The sequence below is a fragment of the Lepidochelys kempii genome, chromosome 1 (assembly GCF_965140265.1).
Source record: "Lepidochelys kempii isolate rLepKem1 chromosome 1, rLepKem1.hap2, whole genome shotgun sequence".
In the NCBI taxonomy this organism is placed as follows: domain Eukaryota; kingdom Metazoa; phylum Chordata; order Testudines; family Cheloniidae; genus Lepidochelys; species Lepidochelys kempii.
The window spans coordinates 337,379,290-337,391,386 of record NC_133256.1 but is presented as its reverse complement, the minus strand read 5'-3'; the positions used below and the strand labels follow the sequence as shown (position 1 = coordinate 337,391,386).

General features: G+C 41.5%; 1 protein-coding gene across 3 annotated transcripts in view; it reads left to right on the top strand.

Annotated features, from left to right (window-relative positions):
* Nucleotides 1-12,097, top strand: part of CDC123 (cell division cycle 123) — a 75,905-nt gene that overhangs the window by 41,970 nt on the left and 21,838 nt on the right. For all 3 annotated transcript variants that reach the window (XM_073328761.1, XM_073328759.1, XM_073328760.1), the window contains one exon: nt 3,794-3,822. In XM_073328761.1, the coding sequence (XP_073184862.1) occupies nt 3,794-3,822 (29 nt within the window). The remainder of the gene's footprint in view (nt 1-3,793; nt 3,823-12,097) is intronic.

The window sequence follows — 12,097 nt, the reverse complement described above, 5'->3', positions numbered from 1 at the left end:
GTAACACACACACAGCAAAACTTCATAACTTCACATGCAATGATAGCGCCTACAATCCAACAGGATATTCATGTTCAACAGATTACAACTTTTAAAATGATGCCTCACAAGGCGTACTTCATACAAAACATATAATGATATGACCACGGTGAATAGGGCGGTTCCGGGGTGCTGCTTTGAGATACAGACTGCCATAGTTGTCTCTTTTCCAAGCTGAACAGTCCCATTCTTTGTAATCTCTCCTTATATGGAACCTGTTCCATACTCTTAATCATTTGTGTTGCCCTTCTCTCTGTACCTTTTCCAATTTCAGTGCATCTTTCTCGAGATGGGGCAACCAGAACTGCACACAGTGTTCAAGGTGTGGGTGTACCATGGATACATATATATAGTGGCATTACGATATTTTCTGTTTTATTATCTAACCCTTTTCTGATGGTTCCGAACGTTGTTAGTTTTTTTGACTGCTGCTGCACTTTGAGCAGATGTTTTCAGAGAACTATCCACGACTCCAAAATTTTTCTTGAGTGGTAACAGTTAATTTAGACCCGGTCATTTTGTATGTATAGTTGGGATTATGTTTTCCAATGTGAAGTACTTTGCTTTTATCAAGATTGAATTTCATCTCCCATTTTGTTGCCCAGTCACCCAGGTAGTGAGATCCCTTTGTAAACCTTCTCAGTCTCCTTTGGACTTAACTATTCTGAGTAATTCTGTATCATCTACAAATTTTGCCACCTCACTGTTCACCCACTTTTCCAGATCATTTGAGTATGTTGAACAGCACAGGTTCCAGTACAGATCTTTGGAGGACCCTGCTCTCCATTGTGAAAACTGACCATTTACTCCTACCCTTTGTATCCTATCTTTTAACCAGTTACTGATCTATGAGAGGGCCTTCTTTCTTATCCCATGACTGCTAAGTTTGCTTAGGAGTCTTTGGTGAGGGATCTTGTCATAGTCTTTCTGAAAGTACAAGTACACTATATCGACTGGATCACCTTTGTCCACATGCTTATTTACATGCTCAGTGAATTCTAATATATTGGTGAGGAATTAATTCCCTTTACAAATGCCATGTGGACTCTTCCCCCAACAAATCATGTTCATTTATTTGCCTGATAATTCTGTTTTTTACTATAGTCTCAACCAGTTTGCCTGGTACTGAAGTTAGGCTTATGGGCCTGTAATTGACAGGATCACAGGATTGACGTTTCATTAGTTACCTTCCAGTCATCTGGCACAAAGTCTGATTTAAGTGATAGGTTACATGCCACAGTTAGTATTTCTACAGTTTCATATTTGAGTTCCTTCAGAACTCTTGGGTGAATACCATCTGGCCTGGTAACTTAAACTGATATATTAAACAGTAATATTTCAAAACCTCTCAATTGACGCCTCAGTCTGGGACAGTTCCTCAGATTTGTCACCTAAAAAGAATAGTTAAGGTGTGGGGAACTCCTCCATATCTTCTGCCATGAAGACCAATGCAAAGAATTCATTTAGCTTCTCCACAATTGCCTCAGTTTCCTTGAGTGCTCCTTTTGGCCCTCACTCCTCCAGTGCAGTGGTTCTCAACCTTTCCAGAATACTGTACCCATTTCAGGAATCTGAAGCCCAAGCCCCACCACCTGGGGCTGAAGCATGTAACTTAGCTTCGTGGGGCCCCCTGTAGTGTGGGGCCACAGGCAATTGCCCAGCTTGTCACACCCTAACGCCAGCCCTGCACTTGTGACTGCCCCACTTAACTCATCCCATGACCCCCCGGGGGAATCACGACCACCAGGTTGAGAAACGCTGATTCAGATGAATTGACAAACCCCCGGAAGACGTCTGCGTGGTTGAGTACCACTGCTCCAGTGGCCCCACTTACTGTTTGCCTGGCTTCCAGCTTCTGATGTACTGGGGGAAAAAAAATTGCTGGTAGTTTTTTGTGTCTTTAGCCAATTGCTCTTCAAATTCTTTCTTGGCCTGCCTTATTATCCTTGTACGCTCAACTTGAAAGTTTATACATCTTTCTATTTCCCTCACTAGGGGGAATCCAAGTCTCACTAGGATTAGACTTGCAATTTTTGAAGGATACCTTTTTTCCCTTTAACTGCCTCTTTTACTCTTCTGTTTAGCCATAGTGGCCTTTTTTTGGGGGGGGGAGGAGGGAGGGGGTCCTCTTACTGTTTTCTCCTCCCCCACTTAGGGCATACATTTAGTTTGCACCTCTATTATGGTGTTTTTAAATAGTCACCGTGCAGTTTCCAGGTATTTCACCCTTGTGACTGTTCCTTTTAATTTCCATTTAAGTAGCTTCCTCATTTGTGTATTCCCCTTTTTGAAGTTAAATGGTACTGTAGTAGGTTTCTTTGGCATTTGTCCCCTTACAAGGATGTTAATTTTAATTACATTACGATCGCTATTACCTACTGGTTCAGCTATATTCATCTCTTGGACCAGATCCTGTGATCCATTTATGACTAAATGGAGAATTGCCTCATCTCTTGTGGATTCTAGGACAAGCTGCTCCAAGATGCAATAAATATATGGATTTGTTTAACGATACAAAAAAGTTTACTGTGAAAAATATAGATAGATATATAGATATGGAGAAACAACTGTTTCATTGAAATCTCTGAATAGTGAAGGGTTTGTATTAAAATAGACATCGCTAGGCAGTAGGTGTGTTGTGACTACTGTGTTGTGTACTAAAAGTGATCATTTCTCTTCTACCTTCTCTCAACCGCCCACCCCTGTCTGTTTTGTCTCATCAGGTGCTGAATGTAATCTCTTTGTGGCAAGGACTCTTTATTATGTGTTTCAGAGTAGCAGCCATGTTATCCGCAAAAAGAAGAGGACGACTTGTGGCACCTTAGAAACTAACAAATTTCTTTGAGCATAAGCTTTCGTGAGCTGCAGCTCACTTCATCGGATCCATTCAGTGGAAAATACAGTGGGGAGATTTATATACACAGAGAACATGAAACAATGGATGTTATCATACACACTGTAATGAGAGTGATCAGGTAAGGTGAGCTATTACCAGCAGGAGAGTGAGGGGGAAAAAACCTTTTGTAGTGATAATCAAGGTGGGCCATTTCCAGCAGTTGACAAGAACGTCTGAGGAACAGTGGGTGCGTGGGGAATAAACACGGGGAAATAGTTTTACTTTATGTAATGACCCATCAAGGTTTCCCCCCTTCCTGCCCCCCGCCCTCCCCCCGCTCTCCTGCTGGTAATAGCTCACCTTAACTGATCACTCTGGTTACAGTGTGTATGGTAACACCCATTGTTTCATGTTCTCTGAGTATATAAATCTCCCCACTGTATTTTCCACTGAATGCATCCGATGAAGTGAGCTGTAGCTCACGAAAGCTTATGCTCAGATAAATTGGTTAGTCTCTAAGGTGCCCCAAGTCTTCCTTTTCTTGTGTGTACCACAGCTAGCACAATGGGGCCTTGATCCCTGATTAAGGCCTCTAAGTGCTACTACAGTACAAACAATAATATTGAAGATAAGCTCTCCTTTGTTTCGAAGAGCATCATAAAATGTTTTGGGGTGGAAATATCTGTATTAAACAATAAAGACCTGTAGAAAACCCAGTCTATGCACTGGCAACAGGAGTTTTCTCTATTACTGTTTCTACTCTCCATCATAAATGAGTGCTGTCCTGGGCTTTCCGTTTTGTAGGCAGACTAAACTTTGGGCATTTGTGCTACAAGCACTTGTTTATCTGTTTACACTTAGCCATGTATGTAACCACATATATTTTGAAACTAACAAATCAATTTTTCTTCTTTCCAGTTGTTTTTGATGTGTACAGAGACAGCATGGTAAGTTGTTAATGGCTCATATTAGTGGCATATTCTTTATATTCTGTGGAAATTCTTATGCTTCCTAAGTACAATAGAGGTGAAATGAATGATGGCTTTAACCTCCTGAGAAATATTGTGATGGTGAGTGTGTGACATTGCACACTATATGATTTTATGAAAGTATGCTGATGAGTGTGAATATAATGTAACTAAAATATGCTTCATGCAAAAGGTCTCTTGTAAGGTATCATTACAAAGCTAATAATCTACTGAGTGTAGTCATCCTATTTGTATAAATGTATCACTATTGTATCTGAAACTAGAAATATGTAATATAACTCTGAGGGCCTATTGTAATTATGCAAAGTGTGGGCCATTAATCGTGGTTTGGAATCTTGATGGCTCCCATCAACCAGGACAATTGACTGTGGATGGCTCTGTTTGCAGGCAGGCCTTCCTGTGAGTCAGGCTGGGAGGAATGAGGGCTTAGGGTCTCACAGGATATGTGATCATGTCACCTGAACTGGAATCCATCTTTCATCTGGTGTTTTTCCATTGAGAAGGAGGGGTGGGAACCCAGAGGGACAAAAGATTCCCACCGTATGCAAAAGATATATAAGTGGGTGGAACAAACCAAAGAGGAGTCGTCATGAGGAATCCCCTAGCTACCACCTGAGCTGGAACAAGGGCTGTACCACGGGGAAGGATTGTGCCCAGACTAGGAAGGTGTCCAGTCTGTGAAAGAAACTTATTGAAACATCTCTAAGGGTGAGATTTTATCTGTATTCAGTTTTATTACTGTACTAGACTTAGACCTGTGTGTTTTATTTTATTTTGCTTGGTAATTCACTTTGTTATGTCTGTTATTACTTGGAACCACTTAAATCCTACTTTCTGTATTTAATAAAATCACTTTTTACTTATTAAGTAACCCAGAGTATGTATTAATACCGGGGGTGGCAAACAGCTGTGCATATTTCTCTGTCAGTGTTATAGAGGGTGAACAATTTATGAGCTTATCTTGTATAAGCTTTATACAGGGTAAAACGGATTTACTTAGGGTGTGGACCCCATTGGGAGTTAGGCATCTGAGTGTTAAAGACAGGAACACTTCTGTAAGCTGCTTTCAGTTAAGCCCACAGCTTTTAAGGGACGTGGTTCAGACCTGGGTCTGGGTTTACAGCAGGCTAGTGGGTCTGGCTCAAACCAGGCAGGGCACTGAAGTCCTAAGCTGACAGGGTGGAAAGCAGAAGCAGACATAGTCTTGGCACATAAGGTGGCAGCTCCTAGGGGGTTTCTGTGATCCAACCTGTCACAGAGTGAATGAAAAATATCTAGATTTTTTATTTAGCATTCCATTCTGCAGTTGTTTTCTTATATCATCAAGTCCTGTTGACTTGAGTGTTATCTAATGGATCTAAATATTCTTTAACCTGTTCTTTCCTATTTTGGCTTATGTCCTCCACCTGTGTTGTTAAGATTGTGCTAAGTATCAGGTCATCGTTAACCTTTTTAGTGAGGACTAAAGCAAATAGGCGTTAAACACCTGATCCTTCTTGAGCTCATCTGTCATTCGCTTTCTTTCCCTGTTAAGTAGTGTACCTACACTTTCCTATTTCTTTTTCTTGTTCCTAATGTATTTATAGAACCATTTTGTGCCCTAGCTTTTCTGATTTTGTCTATACATGCTTATGTTTACTTTTGTACTACTCCTTAGCAATTTGTCCATGTTTCCATCTTTTGTAGGATTCCTTTTTGATGTTTAGGTCATTAAAAGAGCTCCTGATGGAATCATATTTGCCTTGTACTATTCTTCCTCCATTTCCTTCACATTAGGATAGTTTGCTGTTGTGCCTTTAATATTGTCTCTTTGAAAAGCTGCCAGCTCTCCACAACACCTTTTTCTCTCAGATTTTCTTAGATTCGATACCATTCAGGTAGGAAAGTAAGATGATTGGGATGTGCATGTGTTATATTACAATAATGTTTGTAGTTCTTTTGCAAATAATTTTCTCCAGAGAATAAGCAGTTTATCTTTAAAAGTATGTAACAGAATCTTTGATAAGACTTCAAAAAAATGTTTAATGGTGTCTCTCACATTTTGGGGTGCAATCCAGACCAGTGTGGGGTTGTCATCGCTTGCCCTGTAACCTTAGGTGCGTGAATGTTCTGCTGCTGTGGCTCACAGCCTGGACACCAACAGAAAAGCACACAGTATTCTGAGTAAAAAGAAAAGGAGTACTTGTGGCACCTTAGAGACTAACAAATTTATTTGAGCATAAGCTTTCGGATGCATTCAGTGGAAAATACAGTGGGGAGATTTATATACATAGAGAACATGAAACAGTGGGTGTTACCATACACACTGTAACCAGAGTGATCACTTAAGGTGAACTATTACCAGCAGGAGAGCAGGGGGGGAAACCTTTTGTAGTGATAATCAAGGTGGGCCATTTCCAGCAGTTGACAAGAACATCTGAGGAACAGTGGGGGGAGGGATAAACATGGGGAAATAGTTTTACTTTGTGTAATGACCCATCCACTCCCAGTCTCTATTCAAGCCTAAGTTAGTTGTATCCAGTTTGCAAATTAATTCCAATTCAGCAGTCTCTCGTTGGAGTCTGGTTTTGAAGTTTTTTGTTGAAGAATTGCCACTTTTAGGTCTGTAATCGAGTGACCAGAGAGATTGAAGTGTTCTCCAACTGGTTTTTGAATGTTGTAATTCTTGACCTCTGATCTGTGTCCATTTATTCTTTTACATAGAGACTGTCCAGTTTGGCCAATGTACATGGCAGAGGGGCATTGCTGGCACATGATGGCATATATCACATTGGTAGATGTGCAGGTGAACGAGCCTCTGATAGTGTGGCTGATGTGATTAGGCCCTATGATGGTGTCCCCTGAATAGATATGTGGTCACAGTTGGCAACGGGCTTTGTTGCAAGGATAGGTTCCTGGGTTAGTGGTTTTGTTGTGTGGTACATGGTTGCTGGTGAGTATTTGCTTCAGGTTGGGGGGCTGTCTGTAGGCAAGGATTGGCCTGTCTCCCAAGATCTGTGAGAGTGATGGGTCGTCACAGAAGCACATCACAGCTTAACTGAACTGGGGTAAATACACCCTTCCCTTCAAACACAGCACTGAGTTGGTTTATTGTAAAAATTAACCAAATTTATTACCGAAAGGACACAGGTTAAGTGATACCAAGTAGAAGGAATAAAGTTAGAAAGGGTTACAAACAAACAAAAGTAAAAATACTTTGTAATGGCTAACACCTGACTTAACAAGCTAAAGTCTTTGTTCAAGGTAGCTTCTTTACCAATCTTCCATTCCAAGAGACTTCAACCCCTTTGGTTGAAGGACCTATCTTTCTCGGCTTGCAAGGATCTGGTCTATTGTATCTGTGCAGTGATGCATAACTTAAGGGTTCTCTGCCCCTGCCTTAATAGTCCAGTAAACCGTAGAAAACCATATCTCTAAGTTAATTGATCTTGCTTCTAGAGGCAGGGAAGTTCCCTGGGGGGTGCTGTCTCCTTCTCCTGCCAAGAGTAAGTGGTCATCTTTCCCTACTTGCTCTCCTGATGACTTTGTTTACCTTGCATATAAATATGCCACCTTTGTCTCTGGCTGACAACGAGGCTGGTCAGACAAGCAAATACACAGTCCTTTGTGATCTGAAAACGCTGACTCCCCAGCCATCTTGTGAGTTTTAATAGTTCTGTTTACTGCATATGTAAATTACTATCCCATTGTTGCTGGTCAACCCTGCTCCATTTGTATTCAAGGCCTGAGCAGACCTGTTTTATACTACATTCAAATACAGACTTTAAAACATAGTATCCGACAACATCCATAACTCCACATGTAGTATTTAATGCAAACATTTCACAATGATATTAATCACTAGTGTCAATAGTTTTCCAGTGACACGACACCTTTTACGTACAGATCACGCCACTAATGAGTTGGGGTACACTGATCAAGCCTGCTGAAACTCAGTGTTAGATACCAGGAAGCCACTTGCCCTAAGGCACTGGGGTGCTCTGAGGGTCACACCTCCCCCCTTACAAAGCTGCAGGAGGGTTAGTCATTGGCTGACCCAGAGGCAGCAGGTCAGGATCCTCTTTCTTGGCCAGGGTGTCTGCCACCATATTTTCTTTCTCCTTTATATAGAAAAAACCTGTTTTGTCTCCTTTGTCTGTTTACAGTCTCTGGGATATAATATCAGAGCATGTCCATAATTTCACCTACAGAGTTGTTACAAACATTTCACAGTGACATTAATGACCAGTGTAGTGGTGGATTTCAAATGATATATTACATCTCATGTTTTAAATAAATATCATGACCCGAGTGTGTGAGGTGCAGTGACTATGTCAGACCAGACAAGAGTTGCTGATGTAGAATAGTGAACCATTGTTGGGCGTCTGTGTCACAGTATCGCAAGAAACTGATTAAATATTACAGGGGCGACTGATACCTCCACCTATTATTAAGGTGGTCTGTCATGTCCCCTCTATAAGAGCCTGGTTTTAGTTGCTTATAACTGGACTGTTTGGCCTGAAATTTTCCAAACTGGGTGTCTGCCTTCAGCTGAATTATTTTTCCAAAACTTTCAGCCAAAATGGTTTAGCCTTTTCTGAGAGCAAGGCTAGGGAAAAGTACGTTGTTTTGCCAATGCAAAACAAAATTCTGTTGATCTTTTCTTTGACCAGCTCTGGCTGCCCTGCTGCTTTGGAAGAAGGACTTGAAATATGGCAGAGCGTGGCCTTTATGTCAGCGATGGACCTTTTGCCATTCCAGAGAAAATCCACCCAAAGTTGGCCAATTTATAAGCCTGTGAAAAATCACAGTTTGCACATGCTCAGACTTCAATTTTAATAGCTAAAATCTCCTGTTATCCTCACTGAGCATGCTCAAGCCTCATAGCTGCTCATGCTGACCAAACTGAGTGTGTGCTATCCCCACATACCAAAGTAATATGCTCCACCCAAGGGCAATAGGGAGAAGCTGGACTTTCCCGAGAATGACTGTTCCTAGCTGCTTCAGACCACGGTGAGGCTAGGCACTGGAACTGAAAGCAGGGAGCCTCTCTCTCCTGTGTTCTCACTGACAGCCTTTCAGGAACATCCAGGCAACATGGGGGAGGAAAATGTCTGATTTGAATACAGAGGGGATGAAAGCCATACTGGGGAGAGGTAAAGGAAGAGATTGCAACAAGGAATCTAGTGCAGTGGTTATTTGATCAGGATTATTTAGTCGGGCCCCCTTTCTTTATGTCTGTAACAGTTTACACCCCACCCCCCAAGTACTTATACCACAACCCCGCTCTGAAGGCAAAGAGTGGAGAGCAGCAGCTGCTAGCTGGGCTGCAGCCACACAGAAGTAAGGGTGGCAATGTGAAAAGTGATATTCGTCAATACCACTTTTCACAGCAGATGTTAGGATATGGATATTTAGGCCTGTTTGCAAAGGCCTAACTTTAAGAATTTAGGTGTATTTTTATTACTTAGCTAGTTATAGAGGTATAAAAGAAAGAATCAAAATCACTGTTTGCCAGTGTAAGGGCCTTTTGTTTACTGTGACAGTCTGAGGCCCTGTTCTTAGGCTAAGGCTGGGAAGTGTATGGTTACATTTTTACATTTTAAACCAGTTACATTGAAATAAGGTGCTATTGGGCTGTTAAGAATACAGTTTTGTTGTTTCAGTGTAACTGGTTTAAAATGTAAAAATGTAACCCTACACTTCCCAGCTTATGGCTGCCTCTGTTGCTTAGCCAAAGGCATAAGCCTAAAAACAGGGCTTCATACTGTCACGGTAAACAAAAGGCCCTTACGCTGGCAAACAGTGATTTTGATTCTTTCTTTTATACCTCTATAACTAGCTAAGTAATAAAAATACACCTAAATTCTTAAAGTATAGGCCTTTGCAAACAGGCCTAAATATCTATATCCTAACATCAGACTGGTCAGAAAGGTTGAAGTGTTCTCCTACCAGCAGAGTACCCAGAAGTCACCTACTACAGTACAGGCCCAACAAAGAAAATAACAGAACGCCACTAGCTGTCACCTTCAGCCCCCAACTAAAACCTCTCCAGCGCATCATCAAAGATCTACAACCTATCCTGAAAAATGATCCCTCGCTCTCACAGATCTTGGGAGCCAGACCAGTTCTTGCTTACAGACAGCCCCTCAACCTGAAGCAAATACTCTCCAGCAACCACACACCACACAATAAAACCACTAACCCAGGAACCTATCCTTGCAACAAAGCCTGATGCCAACTCTGTCCGCATATTTATTCAAGTGACACCATCATAGGACCTAATCACATTAGCGACACCATCAGGAGCTCGTTCACCTGCACATCTACCAATGAGATATATGCCATCATGTGCCAGCAATGCCCCTCTGCCACGTACATTGGCCAGACCGGACTGTCTCTATGCAAAAGAATAAATGGACACAGATCTGACATCAGGAATCATAACATTCAAAAACCGGTAGGAGAACACTTCAACCTCTCTGGCCACTCAGTAAAAGACTTAAGGGTGGCAATTCTGCAACAGAAAAGCTTCAAAAACAGACTCCAACAAGAAACTGCTGAGCTTGAATTAATATGCAAACTAGATACCATTAACTTGGGTTTGAGACTGGGAGTGGCTGGGTCATTACACATATTGAATCTATTTCCACATGTTAAGTATCCTCACACCTCCTTGTCAACTGTCTAAATGGGCCATCTTGATTAGCACTACAAAAGTTTTTTTTCTCCTGCTGATAATAGCGCATCTTAACTAATTAGCCTCTTATAGATTGTATGGCAAATTCCACCTTCTCTGTGTGTGTGTGTGTGTGTGTGTGTGTGTGTGTATATATATATACTTACTATATGTTCCATTCTATGCATCTGATGAAGTGGGCTGTCGCCCACGAAAGCTTATGCTCTAATAAATTTGTTAGTCTCTAAGGTGCCACAAATACTCCTGTTCTTTTTGTGGATACAGACTAACATGGCTGCTACTCTGAAACCAATCAGGTCTTAGGCATCTTAGATTTGGGCACCCAAAATCAGTGAATGCTTTTGACATTAGTCTTTCTGTTCCTTAGCTCCCAATCTGTAAAATGGAGATAATACTACCCTTCAGCTCACAGGGGCATAGTGAAGACAAATTAATATTTGTGAAGCACTCAGATACTAGTGAATAGCACTATCTGGGGATGAATCAGGGAGAAATTAATAATTCTGTCTTCATAACAGGGTTTGAGTAGAATGCAGTAAATAAGGCATTGGGCCACACATGGAATAAGGATAAAACAAAATATTGAATAGCTGCTCACTAAGTGAGGGCCATCCATCCTGTGCACTGAATGAAGTTGTGGTCCTGTGGAAAAATGTGTGGTCATGTAATTAACGGGCTTGTCTACATAATGTTTCAATGAAACAGCACAACATGTATCAGAGTAACAGCCGTGTTAGTCTGTATTCGCAAAAAGAAAAGGAGTACTTGTGGCACCTTAGAGACTAACCAATTTATTTGAGCATGAGCTTTCGTGAGCTACAGCTCACTTCATCGGATGCATACCGTGGAAACTGCAGCAGACTTTATATATACACAGAGAATATGAAACAATACCTCCTCCCACCCCACTGTCCTGCTGGTAATAGCTTATCTAAAGTGATCATCAGGTGGGCCATTTCCAGCACAAATCCAGGTTTTCTCACCCTCCACCCCCCACACAAATTCACTCTCCTGCTGGTGATAGCCCATCCAAAGTGACAACTCTTTACACAATGTGCATGATAATCAAGTTGGGCTATTTCCTGCACAAATCCAGGTTTTCTCACATCCCCCCCACCCCCATACACACACAAACTCACTCTAAGTGCACTAGGGAGCCTTTAGTGTGCACCAGCAGGATCTACACCGAACAGTTAATGCACAGCACATTAGTGCACCTTAAAAATCACATCCCCATAGAGTGCATTATCCCGTTTTGTGGACAAGCCCAAAGACTGTATCATGTTGCTTGCAAACAAGGAGGCCGAGATCCGGTTGCATAGGCAACCTTAATCTGGCATTTTCTAATTTTTAGTGCTTAACTTTGCAGGCTTAATTGTGTTTGACTGTGTGATAGAAACTACTGGTGATGACAAGTTCCTAATAAAGAAAAGGGAATTGGGTAGACTTAACTACCGAACAGATCTTCTCTCTTCTTGAGATCGATGTTATTTGAAGGACTCTGCCTTTTGCTGTACTCTAGAAATAATGTGACCCAGCACGCGTTTATTTTAT